The sequence below is a fragment of the Prionailurus bengalensis genome, chromosome A3 (assembly GCF_016509475.1).
Source record: "Prionailurus bengalensis isolate Pbe53 chromosome A3, Fcat_Pben_1.1_paternal_pri, whole genome shotgun sequence".
NCBI lineage: Eukaryota > Metazoa > Chordata > Mammalia > Carnivora > Felidae > Prionailurus > Prionailurus bengalensis.
This window is the reverse complement of record NC_057354.1, coordinates 110,576,828-110,601,813: the sequence shown is the minus strand read 5'-3', so window position 1 is coordinate 110,601,813 and position 24,986 is coordinate 110,576,828. Positions and strand designations below refer to the sequence as shown.

The window sequence follows — 24,986 nt, the reverse complement described above, 5'->3', positions numbered from 1 at the left end:
TGTTGTTTTACAAAATGTGCTGCATTCCTATTACTTAATTCAATGTTAAAAAAGAAAATGAGAAAGTGGCAAGTTATTTCAAAGAAGACAATATTTTCTTTCTTATTCTGGCTAGCTTATTTTTATTATTTCCAGTATTTCATCTAATCATGCCCTTCAAAATGAAAATGAGAAAGGAAGATAGAGAACCAGAAGGGAAGCACTACCATATCCTTTGATAAGCATCTGAGTAACTTATTGAATCATGTAACAATTCTAAGACATGTAATCAATCTTCAGTGTATTCAAGTCAGCCTTAACCATGCTGGGAAAAATGATGAAAAGACTATATGGGTAAGCAAAGAAGAAATGAAAAAAATTCCAGAATTTCTAGCTAAAAGAACTCGAAGGTCATTGAATGCATTATTTTTACATCCACAGGCTTGCATTGAGCTGAAATTTGCCTTTACATCTCCTGATACTATTTCTCCTATTTCTCCCTCCTAGATAAGTAGAGGGAAAGTCTAAGTTTCCATCTGGTATTTTTCAGGTATCTGCAGACAGCTATAATCTGTGCAGCTATAATTTCTCTAGTTACTCCTTACAGTTGGTTGTCACAGTCATCTGATGTTTAGTAGTTTGTCAGTGTTACTCAAAAGTGGCAACTAGACCAGAAACTAACAGGTTTAGTCGTCCCGCCTTATGTCTGTCCACTAACATTCAGTGTCTTGCTTCAAGCTGTGCTTCTATCTCTTTGCTGGTTTGTCTGAAATATATCCGAAGAGCATCTGGAGTTTTTGGTTTTTTAAATCCTTAACCTTTATAGGCTCCAAAAGGTAAACGTCATAAAAGACTGACTTCTTCCATACTTGAGATTTAAGAGGGAAAATAAGTCATAACAGCACTTAAAAACAAAGGAAGGCTCATCTTTGTCTACTGCAATATAATGCATTTGCAAATAGTGTTCAATACTGTACCAGCAGGCGAGCAAAGGGACGGTAAGTCAGAGAGTATGGTAACTGTGGCTGCCACCAGACGAGCACTTTCTTCTGACAGTCGAGTTTTAGTGGCTACGTGACTGGGGGAGTCAGACATCTTGGTACTGAGATGTGGCATATGTCGCACTAAAATGAACATCAACAGCTCCATAGTTGCAAACACAAGAGATTTTCCAGGAACAAGACCACCGCTGTCACCTCCTTCTCCTACTACAGGACAGGGTTCTTTTTCCATATCATCTTCATCTTGGGGGAAAAAATGGATAAAATTTCCAGCAAAAAAAAAAAAAAAAAAGCACAGAGTAGATAAAACTACACAATAAGTATATTTGAGAAATTCTTTCAAAAGAATTTATAACTGAATGTCTGACTGATAGCACATGTCTTTCAGAATAATTCTCTGCCTTCCTAGAATTCTGTTTATTGACCTCTCCTTAAAGGTAAAGGACAATTCAGGGGTGCCTGGGTGGCTCAGTCGGTTAAGCGTCCGACTTCAGCTCAGGTCACGATCTCGCGGTCCGTGGGTTCGAGCCCCGAGTCGGGCTCTGGGCTGATGGCTCAGAGCCTGGAGCCTGCTTCTGATTCTGTGTCTCCCTCTCTCTCTGCCCCTCCCCTGTTCATGCTCTGTCTCTCTCCGTCTCAAAAATAAAAAAAACGTTAAAAAATTTTTTTCAAAAGGTAAAGGACAATTCATTTTTGACTTCAAAAATTCTTATTAGGTATTTTTATTTGGAATGTATTTCATATTACAAATAACAAACATGTTAGATTGAACCATATCAACTTGACACTTTTGAAGGTGAGAAATAGCTATCAGCAATTTCCTTTGGGTTTTTTGTTTGTTTAGCTTTTTTATTTTTTTTTTATTTTTTATTTTTTTAACATTTATTTATTTTTGAGACAGAGAGAGTCAGAGCATGAGCAGGGGAGGGTCAGAGAGAGATGGAGACACAGAATCCAAAACAGGCTCCAGGCTCTGAGCTGTCAGCCCAGAGCCTGATGTGGGGCTTGAACTCACAGACCACGAGATCATGACCTGAGCCGAAGTCGGACGCCCAACCGACTGAGCCACCCAGGCGCCCCTGTTTAGTTTTTTTAGAGAGAGAGCACAAGCAGGGCAGAGGGAGTGGGAGAGAGAGACTCTTAAACAGGCTCCATACTCAGCACGGAGCCTGACAGGGCTCAATGCCACAACTCTGGGGTCATAACCGAGCTGAAACCAAGAGTCAGATGCTCAACTGAGTGAGCCACTCAGGTGCCCCTCATTTGTCTCTTTCTAATTAAAGCAAAATCAACTGCAAATCTTCTATATATATGATTAAATTTTTTGATTAAAATTTTTATTAAAAACTTGCTGGCATTGATACTTAAAATGTCAGAGTACAAATAAGATCTATTTCAAAGTTAGCATAATTTCTAGTACTTACTTAGAGTGTTTCTTTTTTCTTGCAAATAATCCTGAGCAGCTCTTACTATCTGTTGTACAACTCCAGTAACCAGCAGTTGGACAGATGGGGGGTTCCAGGTCAGCAGGAGGCGGTGCAAAACACTCAGCAACTCTACGCCAATCAGCTATTATAAATTAATTCAGGTAAACTTAATTTATCTTAATTTCAAAGGATAAATTTAGGTTATTAAAATCTAAGAAAATATGCGTGTAAAAATAAAGTTGGTAACTAAAGTTAACATTTATGACTACGTAACAAATAAGAAAATTATAACAATCTTGAGAAATGGTCATATTGTATCCCAACACCTTTTCAGTCAACAAATTATTTTTGTGTTTAAATAATTTTTATATTAAAAAAATGATCATTCTATTTCTTTCCTCCATTTGAACTAAATGGCATTGCTAAAGTACAATGCCACTAAATTTATGATTTCCAATCCTAGCTGAGCACCAGGAGTTGTCTACCAGGGATTCTAAGCCCTTCTAGTAAGTCCCTGTCCAATTCATCTCAGCAATTATTACAAACTTTCACCACTCATTTTAAGCTTCTTACAATCTTCCACATCAAACCCATCCAATGACCCTGCCTCAGATTTCAAAGGGGAAAAAAACCACTTAACTATAACCAAAGCCACCTTTGCCTTTTTCCTTAAGACTAAGTATCCAGGCTCTACCCAAGGCTGGTTCATCTTTCCTCATTTGCTTCCTATCCTATCCTATTTCACCTCCCAAGGGTTCTTCAAGGACCTTGATTGTACTTCATATATCATCAACCTCTCTCCCTCTGGTTAGGCTCTTCTCCCCAGTATAAGGAAAACACTCAAGTCTTTCCTGTCTAATTCACCCTCCTCCCCTGAACCCAGTCAGATCCTTCTCTCTTGCCTCTATGTCCTTTCTATCTCTTCCTCTGTTCCCAGCCTAGATAGATGCTTCCACTTCCTTCACCCTGTCATTTACTCCTCACTCTTCCACTGTCTGGCTCTGCCCAAAGTCACCAGTAACCTCCTTGGGACTCTCTTATGTCCTTATATACTGGATCCTGTTTCTTCTGAGACTTGTCTATCTCTGAAACTCTCTCTTGCCCTAGTAACTCTGTTCTTAGTTCTCCTCCTACCATTCTAGTGATCTCCACTGTTGACTTACTTCCCTCATCTCCATCCTTACTTGCTATTTATCCCTCAAGCTCCAGTCTTGGCCCTCTTTTCTTCTTCCTTTGTTCAGTTTCCTAGGCCAGTGTAATTAATCACTTCTTTGGAATTATGAAAAGAGCCTCTTAATTTGGTCACCCTGCCTCCCTTATCATCTCTTACAGACCAATCTCTACGAGATTGATGAAAGTGATCAAATCTATATCTACCATATTCTTAAATATAAGTTTAATCATGTCATTCCTCTATTTTAACATTAATTTTTTTTTAAATATTTATTTTTGAAAGAGAGACAGAGACAGAGAGGGGAGAGCAATCATGAGCAGAGGAGGGGCAGAGAGAGAGAGGAAGCCACAGAATCTGAAGCAGGCTCCCTCCAAGCTGTCAGCACAGAGCCGAACACGGGGCTCAAACCCATGAACTGCAAGATCATGCTCTGAGCTGAAGTCGGATGCTTAACCGATTGAGCCACCCAGGTGCCCCTATTTTACCATTTTTAATGATTCCTTATCACTTTCAAGATAGATTTTAAATGCTTTAACATGCCATAAAGGAATCTTCATGAGCTGGCCTTTTCCCCATTGTCCAGCCTCATCTAACAACCCCCACATGCTCCTTTTGCTTTGGCCACAGTAAATGATAGTAGTGTCCTTGAACTGGTCCTGTTCTTCATACCTTCTTGTCTTTGTATCTGCTTCTCTCTTGGAGAGGAAAACCTATACCTCTTGTGCTGCCTCACTAATAACTCTTTTAAGATGTAATCCAACCATCATCTCCTTTGACAACCCAATCTTTATTTTCCTTGATAATGTCAGCACTCCTCCCCTCTGTCCTCATCAGACCGTTACATTCGCTAGCTCAGCACTTATCATATTGTACTGGTCTCCTAATCCAGATGCAGTGAAACCATTTTTGATACCTATAGCCTCAAAATGTGTCTGATGCCAGGACAGGCACAGAGTAAAAGTTGTTGGGTGAATGAATACAATTTTTGAGTCAATGTACTCTGATGATATTGAAATCATAGGAACCAACTCAGGAGAAAAAAAAAAAACAAAACCCATCCAAGTGTAAAGCAGTGCTTGCATAAACAAAACACTATTATGTGCAAAAATAGCTAGGTAGTTAGGTGTGGGACAAATTATGTTAACACCCAAATTACTGAGTGTAAATATAGTATTCCCTTTTCATTCACAGATTGAATTTTATATGTGTGACTATTTGAAGACAACCCTGAAGTTTCTTGCAGTAATCTGTAGTACAGCTGAGGAATAGCTTCAGGATGCGAGGCTGGGGTGCAATGAATATATAATGAAATGACAGCAACTTTGTTTTTTATCTGTTAGTTTGTGGTTTATAGAAAATTACCCCACATGGTAGTGATGGCAACCAAAAAGATGTTTCTTATGAAAAGAAAATAAATTTTTTTAATGTTTTTATTTTATTTTTGAGAGAGAGAGAGAGAGAGAGACAGAGCAGGAGCAGGGGAGGGGCAGAGAGAGAGAGAGAGGGAGGGAGACACAGAATCCGAAGCAGGCTCCAGGCTCCAGTTGTCAGCACAGAGCCTGATGCGGGGCTGCAACCTATCAACCATGAGATCATGACCTGAGCTGAAGTCTGACACTTAACAGACTGAGCCACCCAGGTGCCCCCAGGGAAAGAATTTCGAATTAAAAAGAAGAGTAACAAATCCGCTGGTAGCTTGCTTCTGGAACATGAATAAAGGCCTCTAAATAATCCCCACAGAAATTAGAAAAAGCAATTCATTAAACTGTTTAGAGGAGTACTTGAGCAGGACAAAAAACAATCTCATTAAATGAGAGATAAAACTTTATCAAACATTTAAAAGTGGCATAATTTACTTAATAGCCTTATAAATTACTTCAGCCCCTTTTTAGTAGAATCATTAACTGGGATGGAAGGCATCCCTTAATTTTTAGTTGTACTTGACTGCCGATGAACACATCTACAAAGATATACTGACCACTTTCTATGCTGGCTGTGCCTGGTCATCCAACATTCAGTATAATGCCTTAGATAAAGCCAAAATCCTGAATAGTTACTACATAAGATTTATTTCGTAAGGTTGAAAATTATCTTAAGGTAAGTATGACGAAAACAAAGCATACGATTTATAGAAATTGTTATAGAAATACACTGTACCTGATCTTCTGCGATATGGACTCGGGCATAAGGAGAATCTAGCAAGGTGTGTAAGGCCTGTAGACATGCTGTGACGTGTTCAATAGGCTCTTCGGGTCTAGGGGAACAAAGGAACTGTATACTCACACCTGCGATGTACATAATAAAAATACACATTTGTCACCATCACACACTTCGTTGCTTCCGCATCAATTTTTTTTCTCTAGTTTTCCTATTTCTTTGTCAGATGCTTTAGCATATATTTAATGCTACCTTGAAGTAGACTTCCAAATGGTTACCAGAAGCAGCAGCCAAACTTTAGAATACAGATTCTAGCTTTTTAGAATACAGATTTGTAACTACAGATTGTAGCCTCCAATGAAATTGGAGGTTGGGGGAGGGAGGCAGTTCCACAGTCATCAAGTTGATTAAGAAGATATTCAATTTTTTCTTTCTAGGACTTTTAAAAATAAACTTACGAAAGTTATACAATTAACTCTCATTAAATGGTTGCCAAACAATTTTCATATCTACAAAGTTTTTTTTTAGTGGCAAGCTACAGATGCACAACGGATATCTTGGGTAACAATTTTTTTTTTTTTTAATCTATTTATTTTGAGAGAGACAGCGTGAGCAGGAGAGGGGCAGAGAGAAAGGCAGAGAGAGAGAGAGAATCCCAAGCAGGCTCCACACTACCAGCTGTGGAGCCCAACGCAGAACCTGAACTCATGAACTGTGAGATGGTGACCTGAGCTGAAACCAAGAATGAGTCACCCAACTGACTGAACCACCAAGGAGCTCCAGGTAACAATTGTTTTTAATTTGCATAAGGGTAAGGTCATAGTTCTAGAAGTCTCTCATATTTTCATGTATAAGATTTACTGACGAGTTCTGTAATTTCATCTTACTCTGTGTTCCTTTCCCCTCCCAGAAAAGATAAGACCACTTAAGAGCCTCATTAGAATCTATAATATCTTAATGTTAAAAGAACACCTATAAAGCAATTATAAATTGAAATTTATTCAAATTTGCCTTAACTTTGCATTTGTTATTTCCTCATGGGACAATTTGTTAAGTGCCAACTAAAAATAAAATCTGTTGTTGAAAAAGAAAAATGTAGCTTTTTTTCTTGAAAATTATTCAGTACTGCTCTGTGAGTAGACACGACAGGTAAAATTTTTAGAGTAGTTTTTTTTGTTTTTGTTTTTAGAGAGAGAGCATGTGAGCAGGGAAGAAGGGCAGGAGGAGAGAGAGAGAGAGAGAGAGAGAGAGAAAGACAGAGAAAGAGACAGAGACAGAGAGAGAGAGACAATCCCAAGCAGGCTCCACACTTAGCACAGAGCTCAACACAGGGCTCAATCCCACAACCCTGGGATCATGACCTGAGCCCAAATCAAGAGTCAGATGCTTAGCCGACTGAGCCACCCTGGCGCCCCAGAGTATTTTTAATAATTAAATTTTTATATTAAAAATTCAGTTAGTAATTTAGAAAATGTACTTAAAATTTTTTTTTTTTTTGTAAATTTTTTCAACGTTTTTATTTATTTTTGGGACAGAGAGAGACAGAACATGAACGGGGGAGGGGCAGAGAGAGAGGGAGACACAGAATCGGAAACAGGCTCCAGGCTCTGAGCCATCAGCCCAGAGCCCGATGCGGGACTCGAACTTACGGACCGCGAGATCGTGACCTGGCTGAAGTCAGACGCTTAACCGACTGCGCCACCCAGGCGCCCCTAAAAATTCTTTTATTATTCCCTCTGAACTGCGATACATAAAACCTTTCTATGGCATTAAAATGAAAGATGGAGGAGTTCAGAACATGCCACACTAAAATATGCCTCTCTGGCATATTGGTTATTTTGAGCTGAAGGTACTTGATGAACAGCAGACCCCTTTCTACCTACAAGCAGGTCATAAAATTTCTCATGAGAAAGGTGCCCTCCCTGTATCAGGAAGACCAGACTGAGAGTCAATGCTGAAATAGACCTGTACAAACAAACCTACTAAAACCAGTTTCCCGCACATATTTCCTAGCCCTGTCCCACAGTTTACTGCCCCTGGCCCAAAGCCCTTTCTTGTCACATTCCTACTATTTACTGTTCTTTGTGCAGAACGGCATGTAAGTTTTTGGGCCTAATGGCTACTTCAGGTTGAAAATATTAAAAAAATCTGTGTGCTCTTCTCTTGTTAATCTGTTTCATATCAATTTAATTCTTAGGCCAGCCACAGAACCTAAGAAGATAGAAGAGAGATTTTTTTCTTCCCTACAGATATGAATTTTCAAAAATGACACATCTCGAAATACAGTAATATGACACACCTACCTAAAATCAGATGCATTCTATCTTTGTTAATTTCTGGCAAAGATTTAGCACTAGGTGTTGCTCCTGATGCCTGGTTTAAATTGACGGGTGTAGAACGTTTTTGTATGCCAGGTATTGCTGCTGCTTCTGCAGACTCTGAACATGTGAATCCTGTGCTATTTAACCAAAGTGCCACTGCGTGGAGAATCGGGGCCCAGGAATTCCGGTAGTGAAGTCTAGCTGTATCAATAGTCTCAGGAGTATAAAATGCTCCGCCTGTAAAATAATCAAGCCAATCAAAGCCATTACTTTTTATTGTAAGTGTTTAACCATTTATCAACAGCTAACTTAAAAATACTCATTACTTACTGTGTTAGTCCATTTGGGCTGCTATAACAAAACACCACAGACTGGGTGGCTTATAAACAACAGAATTTATTTCTCACAGTTCTGGAGGCAAGAAGTCTGAGATCACGTGCCAGCATGCTCGGTTAAGGGCCATGTCTCTGACTCCATGTGGGGTCTCTTCTACAAGGGTACCAATCCCATTCAGAAGGGCTCCGTCTCATGACCTAAGCACGTCCCAAAGACCTCACTTTCTGATACCATCACCATGGGGATTAGGTTTCAACACGTGAATTTTGAGGGGACACACAATTCAGACACAGCACATACAAAAGAGCAATCTGACCAATTGAGATTCTCTTCATTACCAAGCCACCAAAACTAATGTCTTTCCTGCCACTGCTGAATTGGAGTGCCTGTGTTTTCCTCACCAATGCTAGGGTTTCCAGTCTTTCCTCTGCAACTGTGGATGCTGCTGGGAACCCAGTACCTTTCTCTACCTGTGGCCACAGGCTTCCTCTTCACTTCCTCTTCACACTCCCTAAAGTCCTGGTCGCCTTCACTTTCCATCACTCTTTCTATCGCCTTTCTCTCTGTCGCAGAGACAGGGAACTCTGTCCCTTCTTTCTCTTTCTTTCAACTCCCCCTCTGCCATTCTCCCTCATCTCCTGTTTACACTGTCAAACTGAAGATTTCCCCCATCTGTCCTTGCATTCACTGACCAGCACAGCAATAAACTTCATTATAGTTATGCATAATGACTTGTTATGCATAGTTATTTAGAGTATGTTAGCTCATAAAGTTATTATTATAACAGGGAAAACATGTTTGCTTGGGTTAACAAATAAGCTTAAGGCTGTATTTGAATTCAGAAATTCAATATGGAGAACAGGCTCCAAGTGAGAGAATGCCAAGTTTAAGTCCACAGAAATTGAAAATGTTATTGCTACATCTTAAATCACTTTATTAAATTATCAATAATTAAAAATTTAAATTTAAGATATTATACTATCTTTATAAATTTAAGATGTAAAAGTTATATCATAATATTATTAGTGATTGTCGCTAGCTTCCACCCATTACATTTTGTTTAATTACTACTCTGAACTCCATAAAGGCCAAACTCTGAACGCAGTACTTACCATCTGCGGGGAGCTGACTAGCAAATTCGGCTGGTAAAGTCAAAAGCGCGTAGTCTTTTAGTGCCGCCAACCACAGGCGGCTGAGTGTTGGCAGCTCGGGTTGCACAAGTGTGATTAAACTATCTGGCGGTAGTTCATCTATGGTACCAAAATCATCATCATCATCATCAGTGCTTTTAATTGCTCTTTTTGGTTTTGACTCCGCTTCCTTCTTAATATTCATAGCAACCACATATACCTAGTGCGGTATTCAGGAGGAGAAAATAACAAGGCATAATACTAAGAAATGACATAATCTAAGTTGCTATGATTATACAATTGAATTACCAAAAGTAGCTGAGTACAGACACTGGAGAGGATACAGCCTCATGAGTTCCTGAGAGCCTCCAAAGAATAATTCCACCTGCTTTGGAGGTAATTTGTTTTTATTGCTCTGACTTCTGACTATTCCTCTCATAAAATATTCCTTGAGTAGGGTTCTCTGAATTTCTTCTGGTTTCTCTTGCTATACTTTACAAAGCCCCCTTTTATGTGTGTCTTTTTTTAACTTTTTCTTTTCGTCATAGGGTATAACTTCCTGTTTACTGTCTCTACTTTCACAGACTTATTAGACACAATTGGACAGCATTCAAAGAAAAAGGCTGGGGCACGGGGGAAGGGTCACAGAAAGGATTTCCATAAATATCCTTCTAACCCCTTAAGTGATAGTTAGCAATCTAGTCTTTATAACAGAGAGATGAGCATATAATTTACTGCTTACATATATATTATCCATATCCCTTCTCTCCACTTGGTAAACCAAAAGGATGTATAATAGCAACTTCCTAAATCATAATTAAAAAAAAAATTGTTTTAAGTTTATTCATTTTTGAGAGAGACACACACAGCGTGAGCAGGGGAGGGAAGAGAGAGATAGAGATAGAGATAGAGATAGAGATAGAGATAGAGACAGAGAGAGACATGGAATCCAAAGCAGGCTCCAGGCTCTGAGCTGTCAGCACAGAGCCTGACGCAGGGCTCAAACTCATGAACCGTGAGATCATGACCTGAGCTGAAGTCGGATGCTTAACTGACTGAGCCACCCAGGCGCCCCTCCTAAATCATAATTTTAAAGATTCTTCTTTGTTACAGTTATACACGTTTGTTTTTGTACATGCATTTAGGCTTTGGCAAGTGGTACAGACCAAGCAGAGACTAGGAGGCAAAAGTAGGTGAAGGTTTTACTCTATATGCAATGGGGAAGAGAAGAGGTCACTACAGGATTTATAGACCAGATGTTATGTATCTTCCCTTAACTTTTTTTTAAAAATTTTTTTTTCAACGTTTATTTATTCCCTTAACTTTTGATGTTATTTAAAAAGTTATACTATAAAAAGTTTTGGAAATGGGTTTTTAAAATTACTATAATTCCAATTTCCAGGTTATCATATTCTGTCTTTGTAAGCTGGAATGCTGTTGTACAGAGAACTTTGGGTTTAATTTTATCTTCTAACATATCATAAGGTTTTCCCATGGAATCCTAGTCTTTATAACCCTTCATGGCTGCAGGGGGTGAGCCATAATAGGTCTAACAACTTCCCCATCGTTGAAATTTTATATTTACTTCTGATTCTCTAGTCAGCCTTCAGAATCTTTTTTTTTTTTTTTTTTTTCAACATTTATTTTTGGGACAGAGAGAGACAGAGCATGAACGGGGGAGGGGCAGAGAGAGAGGGAGACACAGAATCAGAAACAGGCTCCAGGCTCTGAGCCATCAGCCCAGAGCCCGACGTGGGGCTCGAACTCACGGACCGCGAGATCATGACCTGGCTGACGTCGGACGCTTAACCGACTGCGACACCCAGGCGCCCCAGCCTTCAGAATCTTAAAAAAGACTACTTATAGTTTTCAAAAACAAAAGGTGTTCAGTTCTTCACATTATAAATAATGTTCCAAGTAAACCTTTTTTTGTAAACACTTCCTTCCTACACTTTGGATATTCTTCCCTAGATAAAGTCTCAGAAACAGAATTACTGCATTACTGATTATAAATCTTTTTTATGGCTGTGAATAGACACTGTCAAAACCTTTCCAAAAGGGTTCTATAATTTATATTGCTACTTGCAATACAGGAGAATATATTTTTTAGGATTATTTTTTTTAACAAATTTTGGCTTATTTTTCTTATTAGATATCACACAAGAAAAATAGAAAAATGAGAAGCATAAAATGAAGAAAATAAGAAAATATCATTAACATTCCAGATAAGTTGTATATACATATTCATAGTCTTTTAAACAATACTTGGATTCTTCTAGCACAAGATAATATCTAAGGAGTGATCAGGTAGGGTCATCAGTTTTCCAAGACCACTGACTCCAGACACCTTGACACTGAGACCTCAGGCTCCAGGGCACAAGTGACTCACGGAGCATGTCTGAGCACTTGTTCTTGTTTTGACCGGTCCGTGGATGCCTGAGAATACATGTACACCAGACCACTGTCCTCAATAAAAACCCCAGACCCCAAGCAAAGATGAGACTCACTCTCCTTTCCTTTCCAAGTCTCCCAGAGACTTGGTATCTGTATCTGCTCTCTCTATATCTTCAGTAAACTCTGCTCCCACTTCCTCTCAGCTCGTGTTTGATTTCTATCCTGTGCAAAGCCAAAGACCCTCCTGGTTGGTCCTGTAGGGCCCCCTCGGGGTCCTCGGACCCAGCTAGCCTGCATCAGTGAAGACCCCAGATTGTGGGGGACTGAGAAGTGGGTGGCCAAGAGCTTAGGAAGTGGAGATACTGAAATTTCAGTGAACTGAGATGTGAAGAGGAGAGACAGAAAGCAGTGAGTAAAAGAGAATGCTGAGTTGGGGAGGAAAGTAGGTAAGAAGACCAAGCATGTAGAGGGAGAGGCTGAAGACACACAGGTGGGCAGGACTGATGGCACTGAGCTGGAAACAGTCTCCCCTTCCTACTCTTGCCTAAAGGGAAAGTTCCCAAACCATGTAAATCTAAAGATTTCAAGGAAACAATCTGAGGAGACAGACAATGGAAATCCTCAGCTTTCTGAGTGAAAAAGTATAACCAAAGAAAGGTCTTGAGGAGAGAAATCTAGAATATGCTGGCCGTTTGAAGAGAATGATAAAGGAAAGGAAGATAAGCAGGGAAAGAATTGCTAGACAGCATTGAAGGCTGAGGCGTGAGGTGCAAATCATTAAATTATAGAACAAGTTACCCCCCCCCAAAATGTGTCAAATACAAATGTACATTGTTAATTTAATTATGTGAGGTTCTGGGGCGCCTGGGTGGCTCAGTCGGTTAAGCATCCGACTTCGACTCAGGTCACGATCTCGCGGTCCGTGAGTTCAAGCCCCGCGTCGGGCTCTGGGTTGATGGCTCAGAGCCTGGAGCCTGCTTCTGATTCTGTGTCTCCCTCTCTCTCTGCCCCTCCCCCATTCATGCTCTGTCTCTCTCTGGCTCAAAAATAAATAAACATTAAAAAAAAATTAAAAAAAAATTATGTGAGGTTCTGATCTAACTTTTTAAAAGTAATGATCTGTCTTCCATTCAGTCCCAGTCCCAGTGGTTGGTCCTTTTATATACATTGCCTTACAAGATATTATCTCCATGTTCTAATGAAAAACTAAGGCTCTAAGAGGTCGAATCACTTGACCAAAATCACAAAAATGGTAAATGCCAGAGACAGAATTTGTTCTAGGGCCTCTGAGTCAATATTTAATGCTTTTTATACTAAACTATGCCAGGCTTCCTAGTAGGTGAATCAAGCATATTAATGCAGGTCAGCAAAGAACTAGCTGACTGGCAACCAATGTGCTGAACTTCAGACCCCACAGTGGTCTCTACATTTGGGGAAATGAGTGAATGGGGTTGGAGAATTCAGAACAATGCGGGTTTTCAGATAAAAATCAATACATCAACTGCAATGTAATTTCTACAGACAAGAAAAGTAGCAGTTTTAGATAAAAACTCAGATACATGAAAATTAACAAAGAATTTTTATCATTTTCAAAGTGAGAAAACAGAGATAAGTCATATTATAGTAACTTTTTCTTACACTACTTCCCATCTAAAAAGGTTTGCATTGATTTGAAAAAAAAACTAAATTTTTATCAATAAGAGCAATCATTTTATCAAACAAAAAATATTATTTTGCTTTCTAAGCCAAAAATGGCAGCAGGGAAAAATAAGGGAACCTTCATGGATAATCTACTTGAAGGATAGCTTGATCTACAGTCTAAAAATCAGAGAAAACTAATTTCCATATCTTATTGAGCTCTATATTTTTCCATTTTTATTTTTGTGGGGGAAAAAAGTACAGCAAAAATTCAGAGGCTCTTTATCTGAACTATATCACGTGGATGCTGCATGCTTTGAGTCAGCAAGTGTCTACTGGGTTGTCATCAGCCACTGATACTAGAGAAATAGAGAAGTCAGGTACTGGTTGGCAGAGGGAGGGTTACTTGAAATACTGTAGGTCAGATAGTAAGAATTTGAAAGCAAATGGCAGAAGGAATTTGGAAAAGTGAATTTAAAGCAATATCACAATTTTTGAAAAAATGTCTGTGGGGGCGCCTGGGTGGCGCAGTCGGTTAAGCGTCCGACTTCAGCCAGGTCATGATCTCGCGGCCCGTGAGTTCGAGCCCCGCATCGGGCTCTGGGCTGATGGCTCAGAGCCTGGAGCCTGTTTCTGATTCTGTGTCTCCCTCTCTCTCTGCCCCTCCCCGTTCATGCTCTGTCTCTCTCTGTCCCAAAAATAAATAAATGTTGAAAAAAAATTAAAAAAAAAAAAATGTCTGTGGAATGAAAAAGGTAAAGCCAGCTATAGAAACAAAACAAAACAAAACAAAACAAAACAAAACAAAACAAAACACACAAACAGAAAACTGCAATCTTGGTATCAATGAGCAGTGGCAAGTCTCTTGAAATTTAATCAGATAAAAGACTTTTTTTTTTTTTAAGTAAATTCTACACCCAACGTGGGGCTTGAACTCACAACCCTAAGATCAAGAGTCACATGCTCCACCAACTGAGCCAGCCAGGTAACTGTCAAATAAAAGATTCTTGGCATAAAATATTTTATATTACTTATATTTGTAGTTTTCTCTGCCTAATTTCCACATAATTAGTTAAGGGATCAATTTCTCAATATCAAAATTTTGAAAAAACTGATTAAAAACTGTAATTTTCAGAGGCTTCATAAGAGCTCTTTTGAGACATAAACATATACGTATTTCAGCGAGAAGGAGCAAATAATAGATTTTCAAAAAGCATTCCATACCAAAGATCAGTTTTAAAAGAACAATAACCAAATAAAATTTTTTTTTACCTACAGGAGGAGTAGGGGAACATTTTCTCATGGATGGGGAAATGGTTCAAAAACAATAGGCTGTGGTTACCTCTGCCCACGCTTTGAGAACAGCTAGTTTTTCCATGGTTGTGGCACTCTCTCGGTACAGTTGGCTAGAAGATCCTTTTCCAGCCTGCACTTTGTCCAGAGAAGAAACAAGCAGATTGTGCACTCGACGGAGGTCATTGAGATCACTGACAACTCCACTTCCGATCCACGTACTACACACCTGGCCAAAGAAAAACATTGTTAATGTTGTATAAAAAAATTAACACAAAACATGTAAGAGTATAAATATGATTTTTTTCCTTGGGGAAGAAACATAAAATAAAACCAATGAAGAAAACAAAACAAAAAAACCCCAATGCTGTGCTTCAGTATTATTTTGAATCAGAAATCAATAGCAAGAGTAGGATTTATTGTACTCTTATGTGGAAAATGAACGGTGATTTACTTATGCTTCCATTTTCTAATTTGACAAAAATTTTAATAGAAAAAATTTTCTGCCTGTATCAGTTCAGAATCAGTTGTGAATAATCCTTCAATTCAACAACATTTCTGCTTACCACAGATAAAACGTTATTCTGAGTGCTATGGAAGAGATTAAAAAATAAATAAAGGGCTAAAATCTGGTCCCTGTTCTCAAGGAAGAGAACGTAGATTGAATGAACACACACGACCATTTTAGGATTGCAACACTACACTTAAAAACAGAGAAGGGAGACATCACTTCCAGGAGGAGAAATGGGAATGTTTGGAGATCAGGAAGGTCTGTGTACAGATACAGAGGAGTTACAAGGGAAAAGTGATGAGATTAGCAAAGTTAAGTGGGATCAGATTATGGTGCAATTTAAATTCCAGGAGAACTGAATACTGACTTTGTTCTATGGGCAATCATAAGTTTCCAAGGCCTCTGGGCAGGGAGATTACAATTAGAATTATGCTTTAGGAAGATTGCTCCAGCATTTATGCCAGCAAAGAGGGTATTTAGATGGTTAGCCATGTGTTCAGTAAAGTGACTATTATAATATTGTGGGGCAGAGAATATAGATGAAACTGGGAATGGAATAAAAAGGGAGAGTCATCTGAGAGAGATTTGGAGGTAGAAATCACAGGATTTGGAAACCAATTAAATATTTTTAGGGGGAGGGGGCGGGGCCTTAGAAAAAGTGTGAGGACTCAAAGATTGCCAAAGCTTCTAACTTGGATGAAAGTGAGGAAAGTGAGGCCACTGCTTAAGAGACAAGAAAGGAAAAAGGAAAGGTTGGGGGAGATGAGAAGTTAGAGAGCATTTTTAACCTTGCACAGTTTAACATGCTGAGTTCAAAGTACTAGTAGGGGACCTGTGGGAAGATATTCAGCAGACAGGTGGAACCTTGGTTCTGGATTTCAGGAGGAAGGTAAAAAATAACGAAGTAGATGCTCAATATCAGTCACCATCAGGGAAGTGCAAATCAAAACCACAATGAGATATCACCTCACACCTGTCAGAATGACTAAAATAAAAAACGCCAGAAACAACAGATGTTGGTGAGGATGTGGAGAAAAAGGAACCCTATTGCCCGGTTGGTGGGAATGCAAACTGGTGCAGCTACTATGGAAAACAGTATGGAGGTTCCTCAAAAAGTTAAAAATAGAGATAACTTATGATCCAGTAACTGCACTACTAGGTATCTACCCAAAGAATACGAAAACAATTCAAAGGGATACATGCACTCCTAGGTGTACTGCAGCATCATTTATAATAGCCAGATTATGGAAGCAACCTAAGTGTCCATTGACAAATGAATGGATAAAGATGTGGTGTATATGCATGTGTGTGTATACACACACATACATATATACACACATATCATATATGTTATACATGTTACATATATACACATTATATATATTATATATATATACATTATATATATATATATATATGATGGAATATTATTCACCCATAAAAAGAATGAAATCTTGCCATTTGCAACAACATCGATAGATCTAGAGAGTACTATGCTAAATGAAATAAGCCTATGCTAAATGAATAAGACTAAGACAAATACAATATGATTTCATTCATATGTGGAATTTAAGAAACAAAATAAATGAACAAAAGAAAAAAAAAGAGACACAAACCAAAAAATAGACTCTTAACTATAGAGCAACAACTGATAGTTACCAGAGGGGAGGTGGGTGGAGCTAGGGTGAAGGAGATTAAGAGTACGCTAATACGATGAGCACAGAGTGAACAACAGAATTGTTGAGTCGCTAATATTGTACACTGAAACTAATATAACACTGTAGTTAACACTGGTTATTATTTAGTAATAATAGCAATGTTACCAGGTAAATTTGTTCAAGGACTGAGGTACAAAAAAAAGGTGTTAAGGGCAGAACACAGGGCAAGTATTTATACTTAAGGGACAAGTGGAATAAGAATAAACAATGAAAGAAATTGAAAAGAAAATTCCAGAAAAACAAAAGAAAAACCAGGCAAGTGCGGTGACACTGGAGCCAAGGGAAGAATGTCAAGAAGTAAGGGGTGGCCTGGTAGTGCCACCTTTACTCCACAATTACAAGTCCTCATGTTCTGATTATCTGAAATCTTTGGGTCAAGATGTGGGTCACAATTCACAACTTTTTGATGAAAGGTAGTAAGGCCAGTGAACCTCACTAAGAAATACATGAAGCAAGACGTGTGGCAGCACCCCCCCCAATTAACAGAAGGACACTTCTGTCGTGAAATGTAGTACAAATCACAGTAAGAGGGACGGATCAATACTCTAGCCCCACTCAGCTTCACATCAAGACAAATGACAGTCAGGTCAGGTTTCACCAGCAAATAAATAATGAAAAAGCTTTTGTTTTTCAGAGCGTTTGGATATTAAATCATAATTAATGGATTATGTTTCTATATTTAAAATTTTTTTAAGCTGAGAATAAATATTTATGTAAATCATTTTATTCTCTTATAATCTTATCCTCCCAGAATTCAGAACTAAGTTTAATAAAAATTAAAAAGGACATTTTAAAATTGATTGTTATTAATTATGAACATATTGATGGCAAAATAAAATGCCAGTCAAAATATTGTTGGAAATATAATGAAACTTGAAGTAGAAAGATTTTAAATATGATTATGAAAATAGAGTTGCTATTCTTTAGGAAACTGAGCAACATATTGAAGAGATCTGATACACATTTCTCTTGAGGTAGAAATACAACTAAAAGTTGGGGGAAACTAAACACTGAGGATTTGGCACAAAGTTTAATTTATAAAAACATTAATTATCTCTTCCACTTTAAAGAAGATGAAACTAGATATTGCAGGTACTGCATTATAGGTTTGGTTTATCAAGAAAGGCATAGCAGCACTGAATCAGCAAAATCATTTTCAGAGAAAAGACCTTGGCCTTACATCAAAGGAGGGGTGCGTGAATGTACATTTATAAATTTTAATCTGAAATAAGATAAAGTATATATTATGTTTAAGATTGCTAGGCTGATTTAAATGATTTTTTATTAAGCCATTGATTACTTGTCCACATGTGTGTTCCACTTGAGTCTTCCTGTAATATCTAAAAATTGTCCTAATTTTCAGGTTTAACATAACATCTATTCCAGTAAATAAGGTGGGATGCAATGTTTCATGACCTGTCCAAAGCCAACTCCTTACTTTTCTTTAAAGAAAAGGAATTTGCAACCCACTGTTCCATTTGTTTCAAAAACAGGTTTCCTTCAAGAAACAGAAGGATAGGAGGTCAAAACGTAAGCCTGCCTCTAGATAAGGAGAAACTTCTTATAGAAAAAGCAGCTAGAGGCACATAAAGAATGAGATGTTGAAGGCAAATTCAGTAAGAAGAAATTTTCATAGTACTCATCCACAAGATGAAATCTGAATAGCCTTTGCTTTTCTATGAACAGGAGCTTTGTATGATTCTTCTGCTTAAATACTATGCTTTAAAACATCACCATGATACATTTATTTATACATAACTATGATTTCTGATTGTGTGTTGGTATTCCAAACAAAATGGCCTCCTCTAACTCTGAGGTTTGTATCATGATCCACAGACTTCTCTTTTCTTTTAAAAATTTTTTTAATGTTTATTCATTTTTTTTGAGAGACAGAGAGTGAGTGAGTAGGGGAGGGGCAGAGAGACAGAAAGACATAGAATCTGAAGCAGGCTCCAGGCTCTAGAGGCAAACCCATTCAGCCACAGAGAGAACACAGTAAGAACTTCACACTTACCATTGCAAACAGCAGAACATTCTCTTTCTAGAGGTCACAGCTTGATTATGGATTCTCAGCAATAATGATGGACCCAAACCCATACTCCAGAAAACTGGGAAGGAGAGGGTTGCCTCTCTTCTATCTTTAGGAAAGCAGATAAAGACTCTGATTTCCCGGGGGCTCCTGGGTGACTCAGTTGGTTGAGCATCCAACTTCGGCTCAGGTCACAATCTTACAGTTTGTGGGTTCGAGTCCCATATTGGGCTCTGTGCTGACAGCTCAGAGCCTGGAGCCTGCTTCGGATTCTGTCTCCCTCTCTCTCTGCCCCACCCCCACTCAGCTGTCGGTCTGGCTCCCTCAAAAAGAAATAATAAACATTAAAAAATAAAAAAGAATTGGATTTCCTGAAACACGGGAGTTAAATGCATGAATCCTTTTTCAGATTGAGGCATGAAAAAGAGGAATTTACTAAAAGTGTAGGAATATAAGTGCTTGCTTTTGTGACTCTTTTCAAATGTAATAATGTTAGAACAATTCCCCTGCAATTAATTTTACAATTAAATTTCCATATTGTTAAATTCTCTTTAGGATAAGTGATTCCCAGAAACTTGTAAATTTTTCAAAACTTGTGATGAAAAAAGTCTTTTTTGGGGGTGCCTGGGTGGTTCAGTTGGTTAAGCTTCTGACTTCAGCTCAGGTCATGATCTCCCGGTTTGTGGGTTTGTGCTTTCTCTCTGTCCCTCCCCAGCTTGTGCTCGGTCTCTCACTCTTAAAAATAAACATTAAAAAAGTTTTTTTTATTAAAAAAAAATCTTCTTTTATGTTTATTTTTTAAGTTTATTTATTTTTGAGATAGAGCATGGGGGAGGGGAAGAGAGGAGACGGGCTCCCAATCAGTCTCTGCCCACTCTCAGCCCAGAGCCTGACATGGGGTCTAATCTCTCTAACCATAATATCATGGCCTGAGCTGAAATCAAGAGTCAGATGCCTAACCGACTGAGCCACCCTGACGCCCCCCAACAATTTTCTATTACCTAATTATCATTAATAATACATTATTTAATTATTTTGTAATCTTACTTTAATTTTTAGTTGTTTTTATGATTTTCATACCTCTGTTTACTTCTGGATAATATAAAAGCTATGTATCCCAAAGTCATCTCCTCAGCTATGACAAAAAAAGGGATGCGACTAAGTTACTACTTCATCATTTGATACAGAATAAAAAAGGAAACTGTCACTATTGTGTTTTCAAGATAAAAAACAAACATTATTTGATTTTTCCCTCTTCTTTCTTGGAGGTGAAATTCTAAGGCATCTATTAACTTAAAGAAGGTAACTACAGGGGCGCCTGGGTGGCTAGTCAGTTACGTGTCCAACTTCGGCTCAGGTCATGATCTCGCGGTCTGTGAGTTCGAGCCCCGCATCGGGCTCTGTGCTGACAGCTCAGAGCCTGGAGCCTGTTTCAGATTCTATGTCTCCCTCTCTCTGACCCTCCCCTGTTCGTGCTGTGTCTGTCTCTGTTTCAAAAGTAAATAAACGTTAAAAAAAAATAAAAAAATAAAAATAAATAAAAAAAAAGAAGGTAACTATAGAAAACCCTATTTTTCTTCTTACCTGGCAAGCTTTTGCTATTATGTCTGATGGGGTATCTTGTGAAAAGGCTGGTCTTAAAGCAGCTCCCACCTAAAAAAAAAAAAAAAAAAAAAAGAATATGAGCGTTTTGTTTTAAAGATACATGGTAAACATAAAGCCTCTTGTGTCCTTGGAGATGAAAACACACAAAATACATCATTGTTACTTTCCTTTTTATCACATCTCCCTTATCTCTCTTCTCAGTTACAATAAACTCAAACATACCGTTTTTCTTTTGCTTTCCAGGAGGTTATAATCATTATCAAATCTGTATGAATGCTATACCAAAGAGGCAATTAATCTTGTTTCTTTTTTCTTTGTTTTTGTTTAATAGTAAACAAGATTTTCTGACAAAGTCACAGGCTCCTAGAGATAACAGAAAACTGCTATTCTTTTTTATTCTGTCTATATTTTCCTGAATGTATTTCTTTAAAAAATTTTTTTTTTATTATGTTTATTTATTTTGAAAGAAAGAGAGAGACAGAGTGCGAGTGGGGGAGGGGCAGAGAGAGAGGGAGACACTGAATCTGAAGCAAGGCTCCAGGCTCTGAGCTGTCAGCACAAAGCCTGATGCGGGGCTTGAACCTGTGAGTGTAAGATCATGACCTGAGTCCAAGTTGGACGCCCAACCGACTGAGCCACCCAGGCGCCCCTCCTGAATGTACTTCTAACAGTATTTACCTCATGGGTGAATCTCATATAACTGGATCAACTCCTTTAAATAACTGAGTAATACTAAAAATTCACATAGTCATTTAAAGACCTTAGAAGCCATTTTACCTCAAAAAGAGGTGCTTTCAGAGAAAGATTCTCAAGAAATATTCATTTGTGTACCATTGTTACAGTAATAAGTAAAGGAATATTAGCTTTAGTTTTCAAAAATATATTTTTTTTTACATTTATTTATTTTTGAGAGAGAGAGTGAGTACGAGCAGGGGAAGGGCAGAGAGAGGGAGACAGGATCTGAAGCATAAACGCAGAGCCCAACATGGGGTTCAAACTCACCAACTGTGAGATTATGACCTGACCTGAAATCAAGAGTCAGCCACTTAACCAACTGAGCCACCTGGGTACCCCATGAACTTTAGTTTTAATAAGCCAACCCAGTCATTGATTTTTAGATATACTAAATTTAATGTGCATGAACTGAACAAGGAATTAGATACATTCAACTCCTAATTTGAGACATCTTCCCTTACACAAGAGTCAGTCACTACGATATATCAGTAGCCATTTGGAAATGGATTGAGTCACTCTCTGTGACTAAACACACATGGCAACTAATTGCAGTATTGGTGGTACAATCATCAACTAATCACAGAGCTGGTGCTGGGTCCTGTACTGAAGGTGGAAGAGAATATACTATAAAAGAGATTACTGGCTTGACTGATAAAAGTGGAATATGACAGACTATATAGAAGTAATATATCAATGTTGAATTTCCTGAAGTTGAGAACTGTTCTGTGGCTATGTTAGACAATGTTCTTGTCCTTTGGAAATACAGACTGAAGTATTCTAAGATAAAGATACATGATTTAAATAATTTATCTGTAAATGGTTTAGAAAAAAAAATGTGTGTATAAAGAGAGAGAAATATAAAATCAATGCTAAAGCAAATGAGGCAAAAATAACCATTGGAAAATATGAGTAAAGGGCATAAGACAGTTTTTTGTACTATTCTTATAATTTTTCTGTATGTTTAAAATTATTTCTAAATAAAAAGTCAAAATAAAGCAAAACAGAACAACAAACCTTCATTGGATAGGTTGGGTATTTGGGAGTAAATAGTTGAATATGGATTTTCTATAGCCAGCTGGGCTAGAAGCTATAACTTCCTCACCAGTACTTATGATGGAAAAACAATGGATTAAAAATTATTCGTACTTTTTAATTTTATGTATGTTTGAGTATAGCTTTTAGATAAGGTGTTTTGTATCTGAAGCTAAGATTTTGATCACAGTAAAAAAAAAAAAATGTGTATTCTTTCCTTGCTAACTTTGTCTTCATATAACCCATCATTACCAGGATTATATCTATTGTGCCTCAGGTGAAGAAAACAAAGTTATAAATCTCAGGAGAAAAAAATATCTCTGTTTAGAACAAAATAAAAATATTTTTGAAGGTATATAATTCTTTCAGTAATATTTTTAACTGCTATTATTAAAAGTTATCCTTCAGCGTACAAAGTTGCCCTTTGTATTTTTAAAAATGCTTATCAAGTCTTGACATATAAAAGTAATGTCAGCAAATCCACAACACTCTTTGAATGTCCTTTTATCTTTTAAATGGCATGGCTAAACATCTAAACACAAGACTGAAAAGCTAGCCTGCGATTTCTATTCTAGTTTTATCATGAATACGCTATCATAACTTAAAAATAGTTTTATCCTATTGTTTCTTCAACTGTGGGCTTCAACTATGCAGCAGACAATGGGAATAAAGACATATAGTTGAAGCTCCAAAGACATTTCTCCAGGGAATCCTGGCCCCCTTACTCACCACACAAAGAATCAATTTTAAGTTTTTAAGTAAACAGAGTATCTCACTCACATTAGCTTGATACTGCTCCAGAATCACTTGGCCTGGAAATTCTGGCTCAGGCACAGATGCAAACTTCTTGATAATGTCTTCAAGTGCTTGGAGCCCAGCCATCCGCAGCTGGTTACTATGATCTGTTGCAGCCATGAAGGCCATGCGAATCAGGTCAGAGAGATGAAGTACCAACAGGTCATCTAAAAATAAAATAGATGGCAAAAAGGAAAATTTCTGCCCAAATAGGTTTAATATGAAATGAAATAAATGTCTTTAAGAAAGCACTTATGGGGGCGCCTGGGTGGCTCAGTCGGTTGGGTAACCGACTTCGACTCAGGTCATGATCTCACAGTCTGTGAGTTCGAGCCCCGCATCGGGCTCTGTGCTGACAGCTCGGAGCCTGGAGCCTGTTTCGGATTCTATGTCTCCCCCTCTCTCTACCCCTCCCCTGCTCATTCTGTGTGTCTCTCTGTCTCTCAATAATAAATAAATGTTTAAAAAATTAAAAAATAAATAAAAAATAAAAAAATAAAAAAGCACTTACATTCCATACATTTCACTGTGTTTAAAAATAACAAAGATACACTTTCAAGAAAGCTTATCTATCATAATTTCTCAAGAACATTGGTAAACCTTTTACACAGTATGGTAAAATAGATGACATTATTATGCAATAACATTTGAAGCAAAGTAACTGATTATCCTAACTTTCCCCAAAGGAGTTTATAATTCTTTAGAATGGGGTCGGCAGATTTTTTTTTTCTGTAAAGAACTAGATAGTAAATAGTTTTGGCTTTCCTGGCCATATAATTTCTTTTTATTTTTTATTTTTTTAATCTTTATTTATTTTTGAGAGAGAGACAGAGCGTGAGCAGGGGAGGAAGAGAAAGAGAGGGAGACACAGAATCCGAAGCAGGCTCCAGGCTCCGAGCTGTCAGCACAGAGCCCGACGCGGGGCTCAAACCCACGAAGTGCGAGATCATGACCTGAGCCGAAGTCGTACGGTTAACCTACTGAGCCACCCAAGCACCCCTGGCCATATAATTTCTAACACAACTACTCAACTCTGGTGTTGCAGAATGAAAGTAGTCACAGTCCATGTGTATATAAATGGGTGTGCTGTGTTCCAATAAAACTTCATTTAAAAAAAACAGGCTATGGGCTGGATTTAGACTGTAGGCAGTAGTTTCTCAACTTTTACTTTATGGAAAAGACTTTTTTGCAAGGTAAGACGTAGGAAGGAGAAGACTTTTTCCTTTTAGAATAAAGGCTGCTCCAGATCTGCCCAAACAAAGCTTAAATGCAAGTCTCAAAGGATTCAAAAGATAGCAGGTAATTTAACTATATCCCAGAACAAAGTGTAATACTATTTAAAGGAATACAACAAAATCCAGCACTACCACCATAAAATTTGCAATATCTGGCATGTAATAAAAAAATTACCAGGGATGCAAAGAAGCAGGAAAATATATTTCATAACAAGGGAAAAAACTCTCAGTGAATAGAAACAGATTCAGAAATGAAAGGGATGATGAAATTAACAGACAGGCAGCCTAAAACAGGTTTATTATAAACATGTTGCCTATATTCAAGAAAGAAAAGGAAAGCCCGAGCATAATGAAGACAGAAATAAAAGAGAAAACCACAAATGGGACTTGTAAAAATTAAAAAATATATATATTGGAAATGAAAGATAAATTGGATAAGATTATTAGGGATTAGTGCCAAAGAGGAAAAGATTGGT

General features: G+C 37.9%; 1 protein-coding gene across 1 annotated transcript in view; it reads right to left on the bottom strand.

Annotated features, from left to right (window-relative positions):
• Positions 1 to 24,986, bottom strand: part of HEATR5B (HEAT repeat containing 5B) — a 100,688-nt gene that overhangs the window by 13,671 nt on the left and 62,031 nt on the right. The window contains exons 25-32 of the mRNA XM_043604167.1: positions 23,261 to 23,442; positions 20,693 to 20,761; positions 14,900 to 15,079; positions 9,508 to 9,745; positions 8,042 to 8,296; positions 5,739 to 5,866; positions 2,405 to 2,549; positions 957 to 1,223 (exon numbers count right to left, since the gene is read on the bottom strand). Of these exons, the coding sequence (XP_043460102.1) occupies positions 957 to 1,223; positions 2,405 to 2,549; positions 5,739 to 5,866; positions 8,042 to 8,296; positions 9,508 to 9,745; positions 14,900 to 15,079; positions 20,693 to 20,761; positions 23,261 to 23,442 (1,464 nt within the window). The remainder of the gene's footprint in view (positions 1 to 956; positions 1,224 to 2,404; positions 2,550 to 5,738; positions 5,867 to 8,041; positions 8,297 to 9,507; positions 9,746 to 14,899; positions 15,080 to 20,692; positions 20,762 to 23,260; positions 23,443 to 24,986) is intronic.